General features: G+C 35.8%; 1 protein-coding gene and 1 long non-coding RNA gene across 4 annotated transcripts; one reads left to right on the top strand and one right to left on the bottom strand.

Moving 5' to 3' along the window:
• Positions 1-221: 221 nt before the first annotated feature.
• Positions 222-18,280, bottom strand: LOC116288189 (uncharacterized). Its single transcript, XR_004196155.2, has 4 exons — positions 18,152-18,280; positions 4,188-4,286; positions 3,546-3,600; positions 222-320 (listed from the first exon to the last, which is right to left on the bottom strand). It is a non-coding gene; the product is annotated as an uncharacterized LOC116288189 (long non-coding RNA).
• LOC116288144 (allatostatin-A receptor) lies at positions 4,998-27,902 on the top strand. 3 transcript variants are annotated; one of them, XM_031694890.2, is made up of 4 exons: positions 4,998-5,109; positions 9,932-10,006; positions 20,929-21,059; positions 24,459-27,902. In XM_031694890.2, exon 4 carries the CDS (start codon positions 25,531-25,533, stop codon positions 26,503-26,505), a length of 975 nt encoding a protein of 324 aa, XP_031550750.1. In that variant the 5' UTR covers positions 4,998-5,109; positions 9,932-10,006; positions 20,929-21,059; positions 24,459-25,530; the 3' UTR covers positions 26,506-27,902. The 3 variants fall into 3 exon arrangements, with proteins under 3 accessions (XP_031550750.1, XP_031550758.1, XP_031550781.1); XM_031694898.2 differs by lacking the exon at positions 20,929-21,059; XM_031694921.2 differs by lacking the exons at positions 4,998-5,109; positions 9,932-10,006; positions 20,929-21,059 and adding an exon at positions 16,464-16,582.

Here is a 27,902-nt window from a genome sequence, read left to right as displayed (position 1 = left end):
TATGTATTTAATTGAATCTTTGTCATTGTTTATAATATTATAACAATTTAAAAAAAAAATTAACAACAAAGTTAAATGTTCTTATTTAAAAAAACTGTAAAGCGTTATTGAACTAGTGTATACTAACGCTATAGAAATTTTAAATTATTATTATTATTATTATTATTATTATTATTATTATTATTATTATTATTATTATTATTATAAAAAAGTATCCTAAGTCTGACCTTGAAGGTCGACCTTTCCCTCACGAGATCCCATGTGAAGATTTCTTTAAGCACCAACAGCGTCGCTCCAGGGAGCAGTTGTAATTCTCAATCCTAAAATCACGTATCAAGGGAAAATTCAGCTATAATCTCTGTAAAAAAACCTAAACTTTGTCTGGATGAAATATTTTTAACTTATATAAAGAGCAAGGGTTACTACGATCTGAGGTAAGGATCTTGCAAAAACCAATATCATACGGTCTTATATATAGACACGACCTGTGTTCTTAGTAGTACGTTATTCCTTGTAATTTCATATAGAATTTTACTTCTTAAATTCAACATATTTCCTAACCTTATTTAAAAGATTATTATTAGTTGTTGAGGTAATATTCGGGATATACTCATATCACAGAAACATACAGGTTTATAATATTTTCACTGGTTAATTTCAAAGATGATAATACGCTATCTTCATAATAGACACCTTCGCGCGAGTTAAAGCGAGTAACTTTTCTAACTTTTTCCGTGCATATTAAGTCTATTAAGGCTAGTCACAGCGAGATAAGGCGAGTTTAGGCTGCGTTCATAATGTATGGCCGGGGGGGGGGGGGGGGGGGGGCAGGTGAAATTGAGGGGGGATCGGGAAAATTTCGATCAGAGGGGGGATGCACAATTTTTGGAAGAAGCTACAAGCCTTGCTTCGGGGGGATCGTATTGTTTTGCATGACTTTAAGGGGGGGGGGGGTTGTTAAGAATTTCTCTGGACATCTCAAATTTTCACCTGCCCTTCCTCTCTGCCATACATTATGAACGCAGCCTTAGATCTTAGAGAAGCTCTCAATTTTCAGTTTAAAATCAATGCGGATGCGTACTACGAATACTACGACTCCATTGGAAGAGCTGAAGGCTGTCATTGTAATTATCCGTGGGATTAGTGGTTTTTGTATTGCACTCATGTCTGGTTAGGACATCTTGAAATAACACGCTTATGTTTGCATGTGGGATTAAATTTAGGCGCGGGAGGTTTCAGGAATTAATGTCGCACGTAATTTTTTGTGTGTTTGCTCGATATTTCTTAACTGAGAGGAAAGGCTGCGTGATATTATTTTCGTAGGTGAAGCGCTTGCTCGATAAGTTCTTTTGGATATTTACGCAACCCCTTTCTCAATTATCTAATGGTGCGTCCCTAAATATAGGATGGTGTAATGAAAATGCGCAAGTATTGTTATACTAAGTGTGTATCATCTTGTCATTAGCGCTAGGGTATTGCGCATTTGTCAGTTCAGCTCATGCAAATTCACCAAACGAAAAGCTTAATAAACACAACCGCTTATAAGAAGCGAAGATCAATCAAAAAATTCCGCACAGCTATTTATTTCGCAATTTGAAGCAAACGTGTCGAATTGACTTATAAATCAAGTGTTAAGGCTCAGTCAGACTTTCGAGGTGACGCAGTGCTAACTACTTGGAATATTAATTGTTGACTCAATAACGAGAAACAGCTGACTTGGTGGTCAGACGATAAACATTGACATAAACTCATTAAGGATGAGAATCTCTGAGCTTTATTTTCGAGCTTTGAAATTTTCACTCCAGGTTTCTCCATTATTCCATAAATAAGCTTAGATTTTCTCCAAGTCTCCCTTAGTGTTTTTTTGTCTCGTCCCTAGAACGTTAAGTTCTGCTGGGTGAGTATAAGCGAAATTTAACATGGCGCAAATCTATCCTTAGCTAGTTCGGTCTGCCGATCGTTTTTCATAGAAAAAAGTGATAGAATCGTTACGCACTCATTTGACTGCAAAGAGTAATCTTTACAATTTAAAACTGGGTTCAATTTAAATCTATCACGCAAGTCTCTCTCATCCAGTGTTACATCGAGTGCCTCATCACATTTCAGTATATCATCGCATCGTTTGGAAATTTTAAGAGATTTTATGATTTGCTCGCTCACTACTCCGTGTGCCATTAGTGTGTGAAAATCTATTTTGCAAGCTCAGGGTCAGACAAGGTCGTTAATTTGTGGTTCTAACTAGAGATATTTAATCGCTTGATGGAGTCATGAGTGTGATATCTTGTCTCAAGCAAAGCGTTGCTTATACACCTATTTTGAAAATCGTTGTCGCACCAAGAGCTTCAAGTAACAAGCCAAGGCTCCAGAGAACGTCGGTTTTTTTAATTATAATTGATTTATTCATGGTTTATGCAAGTGGCTATAGCTCTACACTAATTATCATCTCAAGCAGCCTTGCTTGGAGCAAATTGTGAAGTCAATAAATGAAAATGTACCATGAATAAACTAATTACAGCTAAAAGTACCGGCGTTCTCTGCGGTCTTGGCTTGTTGCTTGAGGCTTTTGGTGCGAAAAACGATTTCTGCATGAAATAGGTACATGTCCTTTAAATTTGATGCGGGAGATTGGTCGTGAGATGATCGCTTTGATAGCTTTAACTTTTTTAAAAGGCTCATATAAAACAAATAAATGAGATTATACTGGTCTTAGCAGGTTGGTCGACTGACAAATGGATGGTCGCTTTCACAGGTTTAACTCAGCTCATATAAATTAAATAAATGAGATTATCCCGGTCTGATTAGTTCGACCGACAGATAAATAATGGCTTTTACAGGTGTAACTAGGCTTATTTAAAACTACACTATTATATTATCCTGGACCTACGAGGTCAACCGACTGAGGGCCTGACAGATTTACTGAATGAGTTTAACGTTTTGAGAGGTCATATCAAACAATTGTTGTCATTCGCGGGCTTCCTGTGGTGACAAACCGCGCTCCCATCCCCTACACAATTTCCAGTCTTTTTTCGGCCAAAACCAAGATGGCTGACTAGTTAGTGATGATTTCACTCGATTTACTGTAAATTTGAGCAGTTTTGAGCAAGAAATTCGCCTATTTAGTGAAGAAAATTATATTCCAATTTCCTAATATGGTAAGTACATTCCATATATGGTAAAGGAAACAGCTCGAGCGGAACGACAACTTTTCTATGTGGAAAGTTTGATATGTTAATGGAGAAATATACTGTGATCAACTTTCTATGCAGCATTAATTGAGAGGTTCAACCGTTTGTAGTTCACTATTCTATACACATAAAGGAGGAACCCTATCGAATACGATCGTTCGTGTTGGCAGGTTCGGTCATTTTCGATATACGTGATTATAGAACGAGCCAAGTACTGTACCCCGCTGATGACCCCAAACAAACCGCAAATAATCATCATTTAAAATATCTGGAAAATCGATCGTTTGGGAATTTAATTTTGTTTATATGATTATGAAATGATAAATGCAATCACCAGCTCATAATTACTAAATATCCAACCTCATCTGTCACTGGAGCCTTCTCGCATGCATCTCGTTTGGGCTCCTCGGGCTCCCTGTGGAGAAGAGAACAAAAGTCGGTACGTTCTTCTCTGCCATATTATTCAACACAGGAATTACGTTTTGGAAAATAAGTATTAGGGACCTTAAGCTGCCGGACGGCAACGTGGGCGACAACGTCGGTGAAATTGAGGCGCTTCAAGCCTTCTATTGTATTATTATTTCGTGTTTACCTAGTATTTTACTCAATAAGCATCCCCGTTTTAGAGTGAGATGTCGTCTTTTGGGAGCGCTTTACTTATAACGAAAATCGGCAAAGATAAGCTTTTGGCGTAGCCGTTCTCTTTAGTACGTAAAAACAGGACATTTCACGTCTTACAATTCAGCATAAAACGGTAATGATGCATAGTATTTCGTACATTCCAACGAGTATCTATTGAATAGCGCAATTAGTGCTATTGTATGTTTGCCGACGTCGTCGTTGCCGTCCTGCAGCTTAAGGTTCCTAATAATTCGCCTGCGCGCGGAGGAGGCATTTGATATTTTCTTGAGAGCAAGTTTTAAACCTTTCATTCTTATTGTCACTATTTTAACAAGAAATAACTGCAAATACGATCAATAAAGGTAGAAAGCAAGAACTTACATTTGTGTAGGACCGAACGAAGGACGAGTGCCAACTGACTCGAAATTAACACAAAGTCTTGATAAGCTGTAACGACGAATCCCCGAGGGACAACACTAACTATAGCGAAAAATGCAAATGAATGTAAAGATCTAACAAAGGCTATAGCGCGCTTGAAATAGGGAACAAAGAGTACTCATAAATACCAACGGTAAAATAAAAAATGCACAATGTCAATTTGATTGCACGGACCTTCACTGGAAAACGTGAATATTCTGCACAAAACAAGATTAACTTTGAGTAAAAAAGAACTTGAAAGTATTTTGCGTAAAATTTTCCTTGCATATTCTATTTTAACAGAAAAAAAGTTGTAATCCCAATGTAATCCTTCTACATGACATTTTCATCTGGCAAGGTCTGTCTGCCGATGAGGAAATCAAGTCCATTCAGGCATCTGTTCCTATCGTTCGTACATAAGCTAATGATCCCAGTCATTCAGTGCAATTGTCAAGTCCTTCAAATTGTTTTCTCTAAGAGGAAATCTAAAAAAAGCATTGTCAAAATCCTTCTATCTCCGTGGATCCAATTCTATATTTAACCAGGCATTTCTAAATTAATTCCAAATAAGGAGAAAATGATTTTTATTGCGTTTTTCTAATAATTATTAGATTATTACTTCATGCATCATCTTGCTTATCCATCATCTTAACAAGCTTATTTATAGATGTTACGTGATGGTATTGACCTATTTAGAATAGCATCTCTCATCACGTGATTGTCATAGCCAATCACATCAATTTATCAGCTTTATCATTCAGTATATCATTACTTTTTCATTAATGCGTCTTTTCGGGGCTTCGTCTTGTTGGTTGGAGGTCTGTAAGGTACGTTGAGTTCCGAACAAAAGCCAAACCTAAACTTCTTCAAGAATATTCACACCGAGGTAGGTAAACTTACTTTAAACTGTTAGACTCTTCTATAAATGGCTTAGTTTCATTTCGAGTCATGCGATTAATTTTTTTTCTTTTCAAAACCAAGAAAAACATATCCTAGGTATTAAATAATTTTAGCTCAAAAAAATTTTTTTTTGAAAACCCCTTCCATCGACTTCCGACGAGAGGAGTTGTTTTGGGGGACAAAAGGATAAGCCTTCTTCTCTGTTGCAAAGCAAAAATCCCTTGTTTTGTCCCCAATAACAGTTCATCTCGGGACTCAGTGCAAGGGGGCTACTGATATATTAGAGAGTTTTAGATTTACTTTCACGGCAAACGTGAAACGTCAGTTGACCAGTAAACCATTTTTTCAAATTACTGAAAAAGAATCGCAAAAAAGTCCAAGTTGTAGAAAAACAAAAGAGTATTTGCGCTTGGTGAGAAGGTTTGTAAAAGGTAAAGTAAAATAAAGGAAAACTATGAAAACGTGGTCACGTTTGCCGTTTGCAGGGAGGAAAAAAAGTCAATCTAAAACTCTCTAATATCATCAACCGTCATCACATATTCTATTTATCGTTCTGTGCACCGTGCCCTGCCCACTCATAATCATGTTATAATTTTCCCTCGCTTTCTTGAACACTAGAAGATTTTTTTGTTTTTTCTTGTTGATCATAACATCAGTCTAAAAGGACATTAAAACATCTGAAACATAAATTACCCAAGTGCATTTAGTTATTTTACCTGCCTGACAAAGCAAGCTAGTGAGTATATTAGGGGAAAATCTATTAAGCATGGTAGTACATCTAGGAAGTACGCCTTTTCGTCCTTTTAGTTTGGAAAATCATTTTAAGAATGAAAATCAATTTATTATATAGATATACACCTACTTGCAAGAACGTTGACATACGAAATTAGAACATTAGAACATTTAGTGGGATAGGAATTATATTAAAAAACAAAAGAAGATCACTGAAGCTGAACTTTTTCTTTTGTCTTTTAATTTATTCCTTTCTCGTTAAATTGCTAATGTTCTAATATCGTATGACAACGTTTTTGCAAGTAGGTGTATGTGTATGAGCATATATATAGAATATATTTGTGCTGCGGTAATAATGTATCTAATTGAGCTGATCTGCGCACATATCAAGCAACTTATGCAGCTGCTAACTAATATATATATCTTAAGATACTTTGGGACTTCTTGGCTGTATAGAAATAGATTTTATGTATATACTTGTTAAATGTTTGAAAGAAATTCTTACGATCGATAAAATGGAAAAAGAAAAAAAAAAAAAAAAAAAAAAGTCTGCTTAATGTGCTTTAAGGCTTTTAAAAGTGTCCAGATTAATTATGGTGTCTCGTCTCATGTACTTGAATTGATGAGTGTGGTATTTATTAAAAAAAACTAATGTTTTTTAAGTATTTTCAGCTGTCATTACCTTGTACTATTCCTACTGTTTATTCCTATATTCGTTTGGTTTTCCTTTCATTAGTTGAGAATCTTTAAAGACAAATATTTTAAAAGTAAACTTAACCGGCCTCATCAATTGCTCGAGGTGGGTTATCATCTTTCTCCAAAACAAAAAGTCTCAGGTCAAGATATCGCCCACCTTCGGTTGTAATGTAGACTAGTGTTTTCCTTTCCTCCAAAACACTCAAGATGAAATAAAAACTGTCTCTATTAGCCATTCCGAGGTTGAGGGAGAAAAAAGGGTCGATTTGGCATTACAGTTCTTTAGGGACATATTTCCAAGATGGCGTCTATTTTGTTCCCTAAAACAATCCCACAATGCACTGCAGTGTCAACTCGACCCAGTTTTTTCCTCAACCTTCAAATAGTGGCTATATAATTTTGAATGCGAGGAACATTAATTCATCTATCTATCGAGGCAAGAAATTTTACACGAAAATATTGTAAACCGGAACTATTTATTTGAGGAGAGCTGTAAATATTGACAAAAAATACTTTCCGATCTTCAATGAGCTGGGGGATAAATGGAAAAGTCTTAGTGATGTTTAGCAAAAACTGAACAAACAAGAGGAGACGTACGTGTTTCTTTTCTAAACTAAACCCTTCCATCCATCCATCCATCCATCCATCCATCCATCCATCCATCCATCCATCCATCCGTCCGTCCGTCCGTCCGTCCGTCCGTCCGTCCATCCATCCGTCCGTACATCCATCCATCCGTCCGTCCGTCCGTCCGTCCGTCCGTCCATCCATCCCACCTAAATAACTACTACAACGCAGTGGGGCGAGTCATCCATTGATTGTTATCAGTGCCACATGCACACTAACAAGGCAAAGAAAAAAGGACAACATTGACTTGTGATAGAGATTTGAATTTTTAAGTTAGACTTGTACGCCCTTTGGTAAGCAAATTCGAACTCACAAAGCCAAAATGGCGAACAGGAAAAAACAACAGCAACAACGTAACCCTACAGATATATGAATTATTTAGCTTCTCATTACTTCTGGTCAGGGTTTTTCTTTCGTATGCTTTGATTTACCAGAAACTCAAAAAGGGGTTCCTCCCCAGAGTATCATTTCTTTGTTTGACGGTTGCGCATGAGAAGCAAATTAATATGGATACAACTCAAATAAAGATTATTTTTCTCAAGAGAATGACACGTGGCGGTTCTCAGTGCAATGGGAAAACGTTTCATCCAAGCCGAAAAGACCTATTTGGGATGTTTTTCACTATTCTGTGTGTATTTTTAACTACAAAATGCAATTAAAAGATTGAAACGACGAGATAACAAAAGACGTTAAACTGAACGTCACACGATTAATTACTTAGGTTTGTTTTCGTTCACTAATCTTTGGACTCTCGATTTATCTCCATATATATATAAGGTTTAAATATTTACGAGAAATAGATATTCATGTATACATATAGATAAAGGAAACACTCTTTAATTTACGAAATTGATCGTATATATAAATAGTACTTCTCTAAATATATATATATTATACACACCTACTTGCAAGAACGTTGACATACAAGAATAGAACATTAGTATATTAGTGAGAAAGGAATACATTGAAAGACAAAAGAAAAAGTTCAGCTTCAGTGATCTTCTTTTGTTTTTTAATATAATTCCTATCCCACTAAATCACTAATGTTCTATTTTCGTATGACAACGTTCTTGCAAGTAGGTGTATATATAAATAGTATTTTTGTTAGCAGAAATTTATCTTTTTCTTGTCGTACTTAGTTTGTAATATACATTTGATAAATATCTATACATGAGTATCGTGGCTAATCCGAACAAGCTTGATCACTTTTGTTAACACCACATTTAAAAGGTTCAGTTCAAGAATCTTGAATCATGAGGCTTATTGTTTCTGATTAAATTAATCCTATGATATATTCCCCCCAAAATAGCTTATTTTCGGCCTTAGTTTTCGAGTTTCTATACTTCGTAGGTTTTATAATTGGTACATAAAGATAATATGAAATATAAATTGAACAAGAACTCTCAGGCGCAAGATCGCTTGATCTCACTGAGTTACTGTAAGAACATATCTATATATCTAATGCCAAAGTGGGAATGCTCGAGTTCCATGTTGAGAGAAACGAATTGAAAAATTTATACATCTGTTAAGTCATCGCGGCCTCTCGGGGAAGCGTTGGTGCCATTTAACAAAAGATTTCTTATTAGCATCCATTGTTAACGGCACTAGAATGACCGCCATGCTTTTGTCTTTTGACTCCCTTGTGAATGCTTGCAACCCATCGATTTCAAAAACGGTTGGTGAAGGATTTTTTTTTAATGCTTACCAAGCTTGAAATATATTATATTCATATGTACCGTAAATCCTCTTTTTAGCCCCCCCCCCCCCTCTCAAATAAGCCCCCCCCTCTCTAATAAGCCCCCCCCCCTATTTAAAGGAAGAAATTTGTTAAGCCCCCCTCTCTTTTTAGCCCCCCCCCTCCCCTCCCCCTTCACAACTAAAATTAAAGTCTTGATACGGTAGTTCACTAACATAATCGTAAATTATACTTTAGAGACTAACACAGGTGAATCAAATAATAAAAATGCCATGCACATCACTACAGATAATGCGAGACCGTCAATAGTAATGCTTCTGTTTAATTCTGAGTTACAGTCATATTACATCCTGACAGCGTACAACTTTCTGCGTTTCGACTAAATCAATAAGCCCCCCCCCTCTCAATTAAGCCCCCTCTCTCCAATAAGCCCTCCCTCAGACGTGCCTGAAATAAATAAGCCCCCGGGGGGCTAAATAGAGGATTTACGGTAAATAATGTGAGAACAGAAGACAAAAATATGCCGGAAAAACGTGCAGACAAATTAAAGTTTGGGAAAATTCCATGTCATTGTGGTCTTCACATCGTCCATCAGACAGCCCATTTCAGATCTCCGACTGTCAAAGGTTTTTGAAATAGGTGTATCGTCCGACAAACAGTAATTTAAACCCATAGTTATTTCGATTAGCTATAAGTCACTGGTTATATTTTAAAACTGATTTGATTTAAGTACCAAATTAGGAAAAAATATTACTGTTTACTGATAGCAATTTAAGATAAAAGTCATCGAGACGCTCCGAAATTGACTTCAATTTTAACCACAGAGCGAAGGGCTTTCATATTGAAATTGAATCATAAAACATCAGTTTGAAAAGGTTGCAATTTAGGGTTTTTTTAATCGAACTTATTTGCTAACGACTACGTTTTGGCTCGAAATCAAGTGTTTTTTTACTTCGAATTGTAATTGAATAACAATTAGAAAAAAGTTTTCTCAATGCGCATGCGCGGAGCGATATTATAAAACACACTTGGTACCACTCATGATTTGATCTTTTAGGGACTTTGGACAAGAAGAGATCGACGCAAAGAAAAGACCGGCTTTGATGAATGATCTTAATTACAATTGAGAAAGGTAAGAACAAACAAAAGCTTTCAATTAAGTAGAAAAAGTGATGAGAAATGAAATCTAAGCCATGCAACTTCATTTGAAAAACTCTTAGATTTACAAAACATTTTTGGGATTATTTTCATTCGTGATTAGCAACTGGAAAATGAACTCGAAACTCGAGGGAAAAAATCTTTACTCTTACTTTACTTTAATGATTATTTAACAACCTAAAAAGTTTACTACAATCAATAGATGAAATATAAGGTAAAAAATAACTATAAGTTAGTGCTAAAGAAGCCGGCAGGAAGCGCTGAGGATATAGTACTTTCTCGTTATCAATCCTTTTCTGGTACGTTTTGTTATTCTACACCCTGCTTATCCGACCAGGATCCACGCCTTAAGATTTACTTAACGATATGTGCACTTTGTGCCCGGTTTAGAATGATGGTCGCTTCTTGGAGGTTTTTAATTTTTTTTCACGGTCGTCCAAAAAAGGTTTTTCCCGTATACAATACTCTAACATCAAGACCATATTATATGTGAAAATGTAAAAACATACAGGACTTATGGATATGTGGTCGATCGAGTTATGTAGGTTATGTACACGTCCTCAAAAATCCCTGCTGAATTACATCAGAATTGGTCGATTTATATGTGGATTTTCTTCGATCAACGCAAAGAATGATTGCTCAGTCTTATTAGCCAGAGGTTGTATGCTATTGTTTCTGCTTTGCGTCTCATCAAACGGTTTCCAAATCCATAATGCAGCGAAAAAATCATTAAAATAATTCCATTCAATATGGGCTTGCGAGTTTGACGCTTCTTGAAGATAAAAAAAGAAAAAGAAAAAAAGAAAAGACAAGTAGAGAAAAATGAAAAGGGAAGATCCACGTAAAGAAAGAAAGGGAGAAAGATGAGAGAAGAAGGTGGGAGAGAAAGAAGGGAAACGCGAAAGACAGGAAAAGAACGAGAGAAGACAGAAAGAGAAAAGAAAGAAAGAGATAAGAGAGGATTAGCTCGAATAAAAAGGAATGGAAAAAAGTATGAATAAAAATGAAGAATGAATGAAAAGCATGAATGAAGAAGAAAGAGGGAAAGAGAAAGATCCACGTAAAGAATGAATGGATGAATGAATCGCTTTTATTTAAACACGGTAGTTTCATAAGTTAAAAAACCTCTTTACATGAAAGCCGTATAAGAGAGAAAGGGAGAAAGAAAAGAAAAGAAAAGAAAAGAAAAGAAAAGAATTGCCAAAATACACATGTTTACATTCATTTCTTTGCTCTCGACTCCACTGACATCTCCTGATAGGGTTAACGGATATTTACTTGATAACGTATTGAGTGCATTCATATTGAACTCCTTAAAACAAGGACCGCCTGATAGAGGCTCTTCTTAACTACATTTGTTTTAAGCGAAACCTGCCAAAAAACCCATTGATGATTCTTTAGTCAGATAGATTGACAATTAAAGCCACGTCGACATTTATCCGAATATCTTTAAAAACGGATATTTTTAACCCGTTATCAAGAAGATTCTCGTCTACACGTAGCTTTTCCGAATCGTTTTCGCCCATCCACACGTAGACACGTACCCGTTTTCGAAAAAGTTCCGTTTTCAAGCTCAAACCGCAACGAAAAAATACAGTTTTCAGAAATATCCGGATACTCATGGGGGCGGCGCTATGATATAAAACAACATGTAGCTCTGTCAACACGCACTTATATCACACAAGTACAATATTACTTTCATAGGCAGTAGTAGACGTTGAAAAACAAGATACAATTTTTAAATAATTTTCTGTTGAAAATGACAATCGTTGTACGATTTTGCAGCACCCTTATTGATCAGAGTGTTTCGGGAAGAATATTACTGTAATATATTTGGCTATAGTGACATTGGTTCTTTGCAAAGTCAACTAATGATACCGGAGTTAGATGCGGAAAAACTGAGTGTCTTTAAGTAAACAATAAAAATAAGAAATAAGTTTCATTAATCAAGTTCTCAAGATAAAAGTTTATAAGGACTTAAAAGAAGCCGAAATGGTATTCCACTCATGGCCCACGGCTGCTGTTTTGAGGTAAATAGCTGCAGTTTTAATTCATCATAGGAAAGAAGAATGATAAACAAGATTGTAATTAAGATCGCAAACTTATAGAGATTAATGCGGGGAGTTGGTGTTTCAATGATTTTGTTTTGATCATAAACCCGTTAAGTTAGAGGGAAAAAACATGCTGAAAAGCTAAGTGTACCAATCAAAAAACACTTCGAAGGAGAAAGCTTAATGAAACAAATTTAAAAGCTTACACCGTGGGCTGTAAGATTCTAAAATAAAACAGCGACAACCTAGTTAAGATTAATTAATAATATAAGTCCGAGGTTGGACTCTTTGAACGATGCAGTGGCCATCTTGAATCACAAAGGTATCATGAGTCATCCAGGGGAGAAATTATCAAAGTTTTGTTACTATATAATAGCGTAGAGTTGACATTTACGGTTCACAACAAGACAATCTGACAGGAGATGAATTAAAATAAGAGAACAGTTTCACAATTGAGGAAATGTTTCAAATATCGTGTGGTCGTCATTTCAGCATCTTTATTTTGTTTGACCCATAATGCCTTGCGATTCAAGATGGCCGCCGTATCGTCGAAGTAGTCCATTAGAGAGTGTTTGCACGTACAGACACATGCATGAAGAGTAACTTGAGTCGATGTTCGAGAGCTGCAAGACTGCAATATGCATTATATTAGCTCCATTGATATATAACTGTTTATCCAAAACACCCTTCAGTGCTTTTGTTCAGAGTCGGGAAATAATTGCTGTATAGTTACTTTTTATTTCAAATTAACGAGACCCACAATGCCCTTTGGTCTTGGAATGCACTATCCAGTATTCAGTATTCAACCCTTTTTGAAATAGTTGTGTATCCGTGATATGAATTTCAGACTTGCCCTTTCGAGCATTTACGATTTTCCGTCTAATATTAATAAACTAACTTTTTGCTATTTCTACTCCCTTTGATAAGTCTGACGTTTTTCCACCTGGTTTCGTTTAAAAATTATAAGGGAGGCTTTTTACATTAAAGTTTAAATAAAACAAATTGAATTGACATGGTTATAAAGTAGTCAAGATTAATGAATTACACCATAATACAAACAAAGACTTTTTAATTGAGGTGGCCAGACCAGGTTTTCTTCAAAGCGTACCTTTGATATTTGATCGGGAAATGCGTCTTTGTCGACAATACTGCTAATTTATGATGACTCGTCAAGCTATCGAATTGTTTTTTTTTCTGATATGGTGGTTGTTTACCTTACGAAGACACAGGGAAATAAGGAGAGTACCGTTTGTCTACCGACCACACGTAACATACTCGCATAACAGGAAATGTTTACGAACACCCCTATTGTTGTTTTCTGTGCGCCCACCAGGATACCGCTGCGCGGTTTTGTGGGAACAAAAACAGACACCACATCTTACTGGAGAACCAATACTGGACAATAAAGAGAGCAATTATTTATATGGAGAAAAGAAGTGCTCTTTATTTCCCTTGCGGGAGAGCGAACGGAATATACCTCTCGCTGGAGGTAACGTTTATTCATTAGAGAAAACAAGTCATTCTATTCAAAATAAGAATATTCTTTGTTTGAGTTGTATCTATATCCGTGTGTTTATCCATCCATCCATCCATCCATCCATCCATCCATCCATCCACCCATCCATCCATCCATCCATCCATCCACGCACCCATCCATCCATCCATCCCATCCATCCACCCATCCATCCATTCCATCCATCCATCCATCCATCCATCCTATCCATACTATCCATCCATCCATCCATGCATCCATGCATCCATGCATCCATGCATCCATGCATCCATGCATCCATGCATCCATGCATCCATGCATCCATGCATCCATGCATCCATGCATCCATGCATCCATGCATCCATGCATCCATGCATCCATGCATCCATGCATCCATGCATCCATGCATCCATGCATCGCATCCATGCATCCATGCATGCATCCATCCATCCATCCATCCATCCACCCATCCATCCATCCATCCATCCATCCATCCATCCATCCATCCATCCATCCATCCATCCATCCATCCATCCAATTTTTTATTCATTCTCTCTTTTCATTTCGCTTTCCCTTGACCTTCCCTTGCACAGACAGAAGTTTCGAAGCAATTAAAACAATTTTATTCGTTCCTTGATGACAACTTAAATGTCAGTTTATAAATGTAGCGGCCATAATTTATAGCTGACGCTCAAATGAGCCTAAGGAAAGAAACATCACACATAACAATTTAATCAAGAAGCTAACAATCTTTGTTAGACAACCTCCCAAAACATATTTCTATTTGCATCGTTTCTTTTGAAGCCAGACTTCAGTGGTAAATTATAAAAGTTCGTTTTTGACATGAATCATTTTTTGTCTTCTCTTTTCCTTTCGCGGAATTTTTATTCAGTCTACTTTAATAATAAAATCGCAGGCAAGCAGTGTCACCGTCTCACTTATAGAATGAGTACCTGCGTTTGAAAAGATTTTCTACAACATTGCGATAAGTGCTTTTTAAATGTTATTTTCTAAAAGAACAGTATGCTCTTTGAGCATTCTACTCAGAGAGGGGCCATTCACTTCTGTTTTAATTTTCTAGATAAATTTTATTTTTTCCTGTTTCTCAAATCGTAATTGTATTAGATTAATTGGTGGGTCTTTAAAAGCCAATTGGGGATTCTCTGAAGGCTTTTTAGAGCTCGGTATCCTGGGAAGTGACTGACGTTATAGTCAGGTTCATTTGGGAATAGCCTACTGCGAAAACTGACAAATACGTGAGGCTTTGTTTTGAATTTAATAAGGAAATTCGTATTTTCTGTCTGCGATCAGAACTGAAGTATACGATAGCTCACGCTCGATCAATTGTTAATTAAACGAAATCTCGAGACTGAACCAATAGATTTTTTCCAGCCATCCTCATCACTGATCATTGTTTGTAAAGTCTTGCTGGATTTATCTTTTTAGATACAGTTAACGGTAGGTCCGTTGTATGTACTTAGTTCTGTGTCCTAACTTCAATGCATTTTGATATCATATTTTCATGGATTTAAAAAGTACCTTCCTAAAGCTTAGGGAGACCTCTTACTAATACATTAAGGCGTACCTCAAGGTTCTAAACGTGACCCTTTTGGGTTTATATTGCCCTAGCAATTAAAGTATATGACCATCCTAAGCCTTTGTTGTGAAGTGAGAGTCCAAATATACGTGATCTATCGCGTCCATATGGCTTGCCTCAAGGTGCGAAACTTGCCCCTTTTGCTGGATTCATGTTTTCATTGTACTACTTAAAATGAAGTACTTACTAAGGTTTTTTGGCAAGTCAGGTTATAAATATACGAGATCTTTTGCTAGTTAATTATGGTTTGTCTCAAGGTATTATGCTTGGCTCTCTTGCTTAATTATTTCCGCATCTACTAAAGCTAAAAAAGCTAAAAAGAAAGGACGATCCACTAAGGCGTGCCTCAGGTGCGGTATTTGGCCCTCTTGCTTGTTTCGAGTTTTTATTGTACTTATAACGATGTAGTACTTTCTAACTCTTCTTCTCAAGTCAGGATTCAAATATACGAGACCTCTCGTTAGTCAAGTAAGGTGTGCCTCAGTTGCCATACTTGAACCACTTGCTTTATTTTTCATTTTATCAAAAATGCGAGGGGTCCTAAGATTAATCATCCTCTAGATCGATGAATCGAGAACAAAGGCGGGGTCAATGCTGACTAATTCAAACAGTCTAAAAGCCAAGGCTACGCTAATTTAATGTATATAGCTTGGGGCTAGCTCTTAATATGCTTAACAGCAATAATACACTCTCAGTCCTGGAGTATTGTGAAGGCCAATATTTCAATGTTTACACCATTAATCATTTGAGTCTTGCTTAAGTCACAAGACTTTACATATTCCTTACGTGTAATATACATACACGTTATCTTATATTCATTTCCAAACGTCCAAACGGCAAAATCACTTTCACTTGTTTTTTTTTTTTTAAAAAAATCATTTTCGATTTGTCGTCGCACTAAAACAAAACAAGACTGAACAGCAAAAATCAGGAGTAAATATTTTGAAAGAAATCATCGGAAAAAATATCCAAAAGCGCCAGATCTCGGCTGAAGAAGGCCAACGAAGTATGGTCAAAACGTAGATCAAAAAAGGAACATTTGCAGAGTATATTCCCAAAAAAATGAGTGAACGAAATGAACAACTCCTGCAAAAACAAAGTTTCAGACGGGATTTTCAATTTAAGAATGTTCTTAATTAGTTTGGAACTTAAAATACCTTATAAATCACTGTATAGACTGCTCTGATCATTCATTTGCAAAAAGGTTGAAAACACAGTTGTAAGGTTTTTGCGTGACGTTTTAAAATGACGCAATGCCCACGTGATATTCCCTAGAAGGATGTCATACGTCATATGACTATTTAGTAAAAAACGACGTTTCTTCAATTTGGGTGTATAAGATCAAATTTCACCTAGAGAGCAAAGGCACAAGTTGGTTGGTAGGCCGTCTCTTATAACGGAGATCCAAAGGTACTTAAAAGATACTGAAATATGTTTAAATCTTTCTGAGAATCTTTCGTTTGCACAATGAATTGATGATCTTGATTGCGAGCTTCTCTCTGCTATTATTATTGTGCTGTGGCTAACTATCACTGGACGCCCTATGTTTTGAATTGTTCGTTAGTTCAGCCTAGAAATTATTCTAGGTTCGATGAAACAGACGATAGAAATATGTCTATGAAATCGAGAGTCTGTCAACAGCTTTTCTGATTTTAAAGCTAGTTAATTGCTAGTTAATTGTTTCAAGAGAGCTAATGAATAAGAATACAGATTCTTATTTCGTAAGATAAATAAAGATTTGATAAAGGCACTTTTAGGAATACAATTTAATAAGAAAACTAGTTGTAAAAGACAACGTTTCGCTGTCGTTTCTTATTAATATAAATATAGATAGGTAGTATTGATAGTTGGGAATTTTGCAGTGACAGCTGGGAAAGATTCGCTGACTCGATCGACACCTCTTGCTACCAATCGGTTTAATCTCACAAATGGAATAACTTCAGGCTAGAAATGAATGCTAATTTTGGCTAAAAATGCTGTATTTCACTATCTTTATGAGTGGAGTACAGCAAAAACCCGCGTATGAGAACCAAGGCTTTTTCAAGTTAGCCTAAACAGGTTCTAATATAAATGGCATTTAGTGTTAAATTAGGCTAACTCGGTTCTTAATTAGGTTCTTAACTTTTGTTCAAGAAATAAAATAAAGTTTCATTTCAAGTTGGATTTTTTTATTCAATGAGGACATGTTCTTTACAGTAACCATGTACAGTTATATTGTTTATAGCATTATCGTGTACAGACAGACTGTGTTATAAATATATTTTTGAAAAGATTGATTCTATTTAAAAAAAAATAAGAACCTGTTTTAGGATTTTAGCCTAAAATGGTTCTTATGTGAAGGGTGCTTAAAAATGAAATTTTAGCCTAACAGGTTCTTAAATTTTAGGTTCTTATACGCGGGTTTTTACTGTACCCCATATGTACTGAGAAAAAAATCAAATAAGTAATAGTAAGAAGAGAATAAGCACGGGCAAGGTATCGCACTTTTATATATATATTTTTTCATTTTTGTTCGCATTTATTTTTCATCTTAACCTTAATCAAACACCTGCTAGTATAGCCCTGTTCAGTGGCCAGAGTTTATTTAACGAGCCTGCTTTCCGTCAAATTGTTATCCGACAGAGATCTATCTCCGCAATGAATTTGAAAAGTAGACGTTGTTATTAGTCAGAGTAACTACGAATGAAATAAAAATAAAGCCTTTTTGCAGAATAATTATTAGAAATGTTGTAGACATCTTATTCTATTTCCGTCGTGTATCAACACCTTAAAGACCTTTTAGGACTGAACTAGATAGGAATCTTTTCGTCTGGATATGTAAAAAGAAAACTTGTAATCGCTATTTACCTTTTGCAAGTACGACAGTGGCGCAGCTGAACAGGGTCGAACCGAAAGTGGAAATGCACTTTTGACCGCACCCGCTATAAAGTGTATAGATAAATATGTTGAGACATTTTAGAATAAAGACAAGAAACTAACCTTGTGGAAGTCAAAACACTGATCCAGAAACTCTTTTTGTGGTCGCACTTGCTTTCAAGAGAATTTTGAAATTGGTCTGTGTTTTCTAATTAATGTCCGACGTTTTGTTATTCCCTTGAGTATTGCACAAGAGTGGTCTAAAATGGAAAGAGATTATGCAAAAAATTAATGCACAGTACAAAAAAGAATAATACTCAAGGGAATGATACGTGTTCTGAAATGGGAAAACATTACGCCCAAAGTAAAAGGATATATAAAAGAAATAATACTCAAGGGAATGACATGTGGTCTGAAATGGGAAAACATTACGCCCAAAGTAAAAGGGTTCATAAAAGTAATAATACTCAAGGGAATGACACGTGGTCTGAAATGGGAAAGCATTACGCCCAAAGTAAACGAGTAAATAAAAGAAATAATAATCAAGGGAATGCGGACTTGTGGTCAGAAATGGGAACAAAATACGCTCAAAATTAGCCTTTTTTTACATTCAAGTAACGCATTATTTATGCGTACGTAAATTCGCCATTTTATGCTTAGGAGAAAAAAAAAGATTTAAAGGCAAAGCCAAATTTTATTCCTATAAATGAAGTGTTTATAAATAGTGTCTCTCAATTTTTGAAGTGATTGGATTCTTTAGTTCTAAGTGGATATTGCCCTTAATCCGAAACACTAACAACTATAATTCACAAAGGATTAAGTACGTCGACTCACGGGGTATGTCGTAATATGAACACAGTAAAATTCATGGAGCATAGAATACGATAACAGCAAAATGGCATGGTGCGCAGATGGAGTGCGACGAATTTAGAAAAAAAAGAAAGACAAAGATAAGAAAAAAAGAATAGAGTGTTTTTGTGCTTGGATAATTATTAAAGAATTATTAATGATATTTTTTTCCTTGAAAAAATAGCTTGAACCATAGTTACCGCCATTACTACGAGGCCACCCCAGACACAAATTGCGTCGTGCAGTTTTATTTGCAATAGACTCCCGTCCATCAAACACCTCATTCTACTTGGATGTACTCAAACTCTTTGCAATCGCTTTCGGAACTTTCCTTCGTGATATCTGACTGAGAAAGTTTGATAGAAAAGCCAACTCACTGATCCAAACGTGTAATGGCGTCAACATGAATGATTGACCGTAGTCTGTTGCAAACTACACGACTCGATATGTGTCTGGGGTGGCCGCGTAGTAATGCAAACGACGGTAATGGAGTGGAATGGTTTGGAAACTCCATAGAACAAAGCTATTGTTTTGCTTTTGATGTTGTGACACTGACTGTGCACAATGAACCAAAGCAAGTATGGCTGAAATACTCATCTCCCTATTATTTTCATGTATGAACACTTTGAAAGTGAAAAATTTCATTCAGTGACCAAACACCATGCGAATAGATATTTCCGCGCAGATAAAGTTAAGTTACTAGATGATAAATAAGAAAATATTAAAAAGGCCAATTTTCCTTTCAATAAACAATTAATATTAATCATATAGGATTAATTAACAAATAACACATATTTTAGAACGATTTTTTAGGAGAAAAAACTTGTATATTCCCTAACAGACTACTGTGAACAAATGGAGCAGCTTTTCCTTCACTGTACACGGTCAACGTCATATAACAATAAATAAAGACGAACAAAAACATAGAACAATAGGTTTCAAAACCATTCCGCTCCATTAACTATGCTTGATCTGAAACATTATTCACATCTTTAAGAATATACCTCTTTACCGTAATGTTTCAGACCACGTTTCATTCCCTTGAGTACTATTTCTTTTAAAGACCCTTTTACCTTGGGCGTAATGTTTTCCCCTTTCAGACCACATGTCATTCCCTTGAGTATTATTTCTTTTATGGGCTCTTTTACTTTGGGCGTAATGTTTTCTCCATTTCAGACCACATGTCATTTCATTGAGTATTATTTCTTTTATGGGCTCTTTTACTTTGGGCGTAATGTTTTCCCCTTTCAGACCACATGTCATTCCCTTGAGTATTATTTCTTTTATGGACTCTTTTACTTTGGGCGTAATGTTTTCCCATTTCAGACCACATGTCATTCCCTTGAGTATTATTTCTTTTATGGGCTCTTTTACCTTGGGCGTAATGTTTTCCCATTTCAGACCACATGTCATTCCATAGAGTATCATCCTTGTGCTGAAGACACGTGATTATGGATACAACTCAAACAATGAATGATTGAGTGAATGGATGAATGACAGGATGAAGGAATGAGTGAATGAGTGATGAATGAAGGAATAAATGATTTGATGGATGAATAAATGATTCAATGGATGGATGGATGGATGGATGGATGGATGGATGGATGGATGGATGGATGGATGGATGGATGGATGAATGAATGAAAGAATGGATGAATTAATTAATGGATGAATGAATGAAAATAAAAATAAAAAAAAAAAAACCGAATGAAAAAAATAATGAATAAGCTAGTCGTTTTTGATTACACAATCTTATCTCACAAATCAAATATAATAATCCCCATCACCCCAATACCTCATCCTCAAACGTTTTCAGTAAAATAACATCTTTGAAGAGCACCATTGATGATGTAACTCGTGATACAAAGTGCACAACTAAATAATCCTAGCTTAACTGAAAATCCAGTCCAGAATTCTCCAGTAAAAAAACAGAATTAAAGTGGATGTTCTAGAGAACTTGCATAATCTTAATCTTAAGTGAAGCAGTTTGATAGTGTCGCAAGAGTTGATCTGATTTCTCATTTTGTTTTTTTCTTATAACTGGCTGACAGACTGCAGGCGCCGTCATTCCTCCTTACGCAGCATCGATATCAGAGCGACTCATTTCTGAAGCCCAGAGCTCGCGTGCTTAGGCTTTTTGGGCAAAGACACACTGAAGGAGAAACGTCAGAGTATGTTTTAAGTAAGTAGCGCTCGATATAACTATTTTCGTCCGTTAATACTTAAAAATCTAGCTTTTCATTTGTTCTGGATTTTGGAAAATTTATTAATATTCAATATCATACTTTGGATACAAACATTACAGGAAAGATGTTTTTATTTATATCTGACTGATTTCAGTGAGAGAAACAAGATTCAATCAGCAAAATAACTTGATGGAAAAGTTGCCTTTTTTGGGAAAAATATAATTATAATTGCCGAAACTAAAACAAAAAATAAGATTAAAACTTCGAAAAACAGAATATAGAATGATTATAGCAGGGAACATTGTCGAAAATATTTTCATCTTTCTAATTTTTAACTTTTTCGCTCTGCAAGTTTGGCAAAAAAATTACACTGATTTGTTGCCTTTTCTTTATCGAAAAAAGGTCTTTTTATGCGAAAAAATATACTATTTCTTGTCGATATTGTTTCAAACAAGGTTATATTTACAATGATCTGTGCTTTCTGATGCTTTTGAAATAAGAATATTTTTTTTCTCTTGGCATAAATGTTTTGCCTTTCCACCTTCCACCCGCCCAAGAGAAGTGGAAATATTGTTCATATTTCTCTTTATTATTATTTTTCTTGTGTTCAAAACCCATCAGGACTTCAGGAGTTACGCCTGTTGTTAATATTTATCACGTTTTTATAACTTTGGTTCTCAGCTATTATTTAGAAGTCCTGTTTATTAATTCAGTATTTGATTAGAACAGCAAAACGTATAGTGAATTTCGTGTACAGAAGGGCGGAATGCTTCCAGCTTCGCTCTGAGCTTTTGCAAATAGACCTATTACTATCCACTCGATCAATGTTTCTATATCAATATATAATATATTTTCACACTTTGATCGTTATACGGTTTTAGGAAGCTCTTAAAAGCATTTTCAAAGAGCATTTAGTTTATGTACGTTAGTGTGATTACACAGCAAATAGATGGGATTAGAACTAGCTCATCCGAACATTTCCAGGTAGTTTAAAGGACTAGTACTTGCAAAACAAACCTATACAGTTTCCTTATTTTCCATAACATCCGTTTTGAATACATTTTTGGACTCGGTAATATGAATGAGACATCGGCTAGAAGATTAGGTCAGCGGGTACAAAAATCACAAATCAAGAATGCGACAACTATCCAATCAAAATACTTGAACTTGGAAGCCATTATTTAAATGTCAGTTTTTAACGCATCGAATATTTCATTCGGTTTTCTGAGCGGTACTGTCATAGCTAGATGAACTACGCATTATTGTATTGTTATTCTAGATTTCTTTAGTCGGAGAAATGGTTTTTGCAGCTTATATGGAGTTTTTTTTCCATTTTTTAAAGGATTGTTTGCGCAATGATTTTCTATATATTTTGACTTTGTAATATCCATCTCTCATAAGACCCAACTCGAGTGATGAGTATATCACGTCACTTTTGTGCATTTTGTCTTATATTATATTATCAGTCTTTTCAGGAGTATATCAACCCTTCTTCTTCTATAGTGCCCTTGTATATAATAGCGAAAAAAGATATACCTTGATTTCAGTATAGATATTATAATTCAAAGGATGTGGAATGTCTGAATCTGCGTCTTATCTTTTCTTTTGCAAATATTGAATGCGCACTGTAAATTCTATAAACTGACAAGCACGCCACAAGATGACAGGATATTCTAGAGATTACATTTAATACTCATATGTGGACAGTCAATTTGGATAAATTCAACACAGGACTTTTCGTTTGCGCATAACTAAATCGCGGCCAGAACAGTTCCCGCGCAATTTCGAGAAATCTAGAATCAGGGACACAATATACGTACGTGTCTAGATTTCATTATCGCTGCTGGAGCTCGATCTTTGAGAGTTTCTGAACGTTTTGCCTTAAAGATATCTTAAGAGAGATTTTAGTTTTATTAAGACGAGACTCGCCGTCATGTCTATAGATACGCCGTTACTCCAATGTGCTTTGGATTATCCCGGCGCTGTCGATAGTAGATATATTAGAGGGAATACGATATAGATTATTATGACAAAGGGAAAACCAATCACTATTAATTGCTTTTATGTTTGCATTTCCTTCTGCTGAAAGGTTTCAACATTAGTATTCGATAGGAATCTTGTATCGACAAACATACTCTTAGTATATTTGTATGTATATCAAGAAATAGCAAGATTTTTCAACTTATATAAAATACTGGCTTGTGAGCTTTGAGTACTGCATAGCGAATAGCGTATTACCGTGTCGAACCTTTAACCAAAAATATTTTGGTAAAAAAGATGGTCAGTTTTGGTTTTTGCTTTTTTCATTTGCTTAAAAGACTCGCATTATAATTAGTTTCGAAAATATCCCTAAAGTGACTTGACTATTAGAATAAACCTAGCATTCAAATTTAGATAATTCAGTAACACGAATGAAAAACCCGCATATTTGTTTTCTGATTTGCGCACAGTCTTTTAAAGATGTATTATCAATAACCATTAAGAAGTGGCCAAACAAAGAGATGTGTGCTATATTTATTTACCGGTGATAGCAGACACCACTACAAGATGTGTCAGCAAGGTTAGCTAATGGATGAAGTCTTCAATGCAAGTCCATTGTCAAAAACTTAACTTTTTTGACCAAGGTGGTTTAGTGTCTTTTTAAATCTTTGTGCACTAATTAAGGGCCCTAAATCTGGCACAAGTGACTGTCAATAATGTATGAGAATAACTCCTTTTTTAGTACGATGGTTTTCTCTTTGTAAGACTTTACGCACGTTGCATTTATCAGGCCTTTCGTTTTATACTCGACCAAAGAATCATTGTCCGTCAATTTACAATCTCCCCAGTGAATAATCAAAGTACAAGTTTTGTTTTTTGTCAGTCGAGACCAAGTTCGTAATCAAAATATAATTATACATGCACATAATGTTTTTGGGAAGTTTTGCGCGCAAATTCAGCGTCGCATTTTACTTGTCATTTGAGAACCTTGCATTTATCTTACATAATAATTCTGGACAACAGAGTCATTGTCGTAAAGTCTATCCCTAGTTCGCAATCAACCCATAATTATGCACTGATTATATTTTTTGTTTTTGTGCGCGTAAGTTTAGCGCCACATTTATTTAACTTGCCATTTGAGGACCTTGATAATGGCGCTCATTCTATCCTTGTTCGTAATAAAACTATAATTTTACGTGTAGATGATAATGTTTTTGTTTATGTGAAGTTTTGTGCGCGAATTCAGCATCGCACTTAGACAGCCCAACATTTATTTGACAATGATTCTTGAACCAAAGGACCGATATCTGTCGGTTTACATTCTCTTCAGTTCGTTATCGAACTCTAATTGTAACGAATGGGATTTTGTTTTGCAACGACAAAACTATCAAGTTTCTTTGTCTCTTTCTCATCAGATCTACTCCCTGATTGGTCAATACTGGAATGCTTCAATCAAGGTCTCTTCATGTTTAAAAGGAAGGTCGGGCCGCACTATGATTAAGAAACCATGAACGATACAGGATAAAATATTGCTGTAAATGAATGAGAACAAACAATTACTTCGCGTGAAATCACAGAAGTCAAAAAAATTACTGTGAAATTCGACCTTGTCATCGAACATTGGAAAGACATTTTTCTCAAGTCTGCCCTGATACATGTAAACCTATTTGATTCGCTAGTTGAAGACTTCCACCTGCTTACTGACGCTCACGCTACACGGAAAGGATGGATCTAGAGTTTTGAAGAAAAAAAATACATGCAAAGTTTATCAATTGACTCGCTGCGTTCGGTAAAAACTGAGAAATCTTTTTTTTTTTGCACATAAGCAATTTTCACTTTGGAGCTAAAGCTTATTTACAAGAATATACCTTAAAGGAAAAATATTGCGGATAATATAATCGACGTCTTGGTTGATGCTTCATTAGAGTACTAAAAGTGACAATCTTGATGCAAAGCGATAAAAACGAGAGAATAACTGATCAATCTAAGATATTTCGTTTGCTGTTTGGATTATACTTTGAAGGCGTAAATTTACTGAGCTGAAAATTAAGGATTTTGATGGTGGAAAAGACAGTAATTAACGATCAAGATAACAAGTTAAACTCGAGAAAAAATCTTCGAAGGATCTGGAACAGGGAGAACATTCTCTTCTCATAGTCGATGAGACTGCTCCTTTTATCTTGAGGAAGCTAGAACACATATTGGTAAAGGTGGATCAGATATTGGAGATAAAGAACAAAATTCAAAGGTATTAATTGCAAGCATCTGCTTCGACTGTAAGAGGAAAGCCAAGTTCGGATTCAAGTGAGATTATTTTTGTGTCTGAGCCTAATTGGAATAAGAACATAACGAAAGGAAATCCACGAACACTTTGACAAATAGCGGGCTGGCTGGTTGAACGTCTAATCTGATAAAACGCACGTGTAATCGCCTGATTCATCAGATAGGGGGTTTTGCACTCACCACGCTACCGCAAGGGATTTGGGGATGACTATAAACAACACGTCGGACACGATGGATACACCACCCAGAAGTCAAGGCACAATGTGGACTGTGGCTTTCGGTTTTGAAGCATTTGTAATCGTGGTGGCGAATAGTCTTACCGTTGCGGTGTTCGCGACTGGTCGTCAAATGCGCAAACGAAGCACTTACTGCCTGATCAATCTATCGATGGCTGATCTACTTGTAGGAGCCGTGCCTATGCCGATGTGGGTGTATCTTGTTGGCGCGCAGTATCAGTTGTGGGAATTTTCCTGGGATATTCAATCATGGAACAAAGTGTATTTCCCTATCGATCAAATTTGCGCGTTTGCGTCCATATTTTGCTTGGTGCTACTCTCCCTGGAACGAATCTATGCTACTATAGCTCCTCTTCAGCATCGCAGGATGTCCGGGGGGTGCTATGCGTTTGCCATCTCATTCGTCTGGCTATTTTCTTGTACGATTTCACTCTCGTCGTACATGTCGCTCTCTCTATTCAACAGCAGAACACTGTCGACATATATCCCAATGACTGCGCTGTGTATTTCAGTCATTCTTCTATGCATCGCGTACTCATCGATCTGGGTATCTTTTAGATGGCAGCGATTTGATACAGGATTTTACAATGGTCGTGCCATGCTCTTTGAACGCAAACTTGTCAAGACTTTATTCATTGTGACAGCAGCATCGTTGACTGCTTGGCTCCCGTTTGTCATCGTTAGTACTGCTGTCAGCTTGCACGATGTTAACGTGGATTTCTCGACTGTGCTTGCAGTCAAAATGCTTCATTATACCAATTCTCTTATCAATCCTATCATATATACATTTAGAATGAGGAATTTTAGACGGGCGTTGTTTGGCTTACTGAAGACAAGGCTAATAACTATGAGTTCGTCTACTTTGCACATCCCCTTGGAAACCCAACGTCAACTGAGAGAGAAGTGTCTGCGCAGACTGGGTTCTTCAGATACTAAACTCTGAGATTACCATACCTCTACTGTCACGACTTGGTATTTCATGTATTTGTTCTATTTTGTCTTATTCGGTTGCCCTATTTCGCTATGACGTCACGGCTTGTTTAAAGTGCCTATAACCTTTATAGGATTATGAACAATTTTGATTTTCTGTGTGTTGGAGATGAATAAACAAAAAAAAAAATTTTTTTTTCGATTGACTAAATATTCTCGGAGATATAACGCCCTAAAGTACAGAATGGTAAAGAACAATTCCAATTTTAGCTAATTTTACTCTGCAGCTCAGTTGATAGCTCTGATATATCTGTTTTCAGACGTCATTATATATACGGTATTGAGTAGCTGTTATTGGTTTTCTAAGTTCAAAAACATACTTTTTCTTGTCATTTTTCTTGTGTTGTTGCTGTTAGTCTCCAGGACTCATCCGATACTGTTTCTTGGCGTAAAAAACAGAAGATCGTTTTCATGTGACGTCATAGTGCAATTGGACAACACTTAGATATATTTTATGGGTGAAATATTAGCTTGCAATATTATATCATTAATTAAGTTTCGTAAGCCAGGCGTATTATTATAAAGAAAAAAATAGAAATAAAGAAGTGATAACAGATGTAAATAGATGTAAATATTCTACCACTTTCTTCTAAAGGGTGAGATCTATTCCTTATAAGCAAATTATTCGTTCCTTATGAGGATATAGGTTCCTTATAAGGGGCAACATTATTTCTTAGAGACACACCATCCAGTCTACACCATCGTCTGATGAAGACTAGTAGTTTGCAGTCGAAACGTCGCGGACCTCTACAAATAACCCTCAATCGTGAGACAAATGAATAAGTATGATTTAAAACGAATGTTATATAATTTTTTTAATGCTTTTCTGATAGAGTTTCTTTATATAAAAAATCTTGTAGCTCCTTTAAAGCCCCGTTTACACTGGCGATTTTTGCGGCGATTTTCGGAATTTTCGGAAATATGAAATCTTTTGTCTCATCCTTCAAAAGAGACATTCGTCTAGGAAAATCTTGGTATCCTGAAAAAAACTTCAGTAAGTAACTACAAGTAAATTCTTTACCATTATTTATTATGGACAATATTGCAAAAAAAAAATTGCAGCAAAAATCGCTAGTGTAAACGGGGCTTAAAAGATCCTTGCATTGATATTCTAGAGGAATCGTTCTGGGGGACAAAACATTAGGCTATCTTTTCTTATGCAAAAAAAAAAAAAAAAAGAAAAAAAAAAGAAAAACAAAAATCCATTGTTTTGTCTTCCAGAATAATTTCTCTTGGGACTCAGTGCAAGGGGACTGTAATAACTATTGGTGACCCCCACATCAATATTTATATTGCTAACTTATAATTAAATTATTAAAAAGGAATAAAATAAAGTTTACTGTTGTAAAA

Source organism: Actinia tenebrosa, unplaced genomic scaffold (genome assembly GCF_029948245.1).
Source record: "Actinia tenebrosa isolate PJP-AT-01 unplaced genomic scaffold, QUT_ActTen_1.0 PGA_scaffold7__59_contigs__length_16204524, whole genome shotgun sequence".
NCBI classification, from domain to species: Eukaryota; Metazoa; Cnidaria; class Anthozoa; order Actiniaria; family Actiniidae; genus Actinia; species Actinia tenebrosa.
The sequence above is the reverse complement of the archived record's forward strand: the minus strand, read 5'-3'. Positions and strand labels throughout refer to the sequence as shown.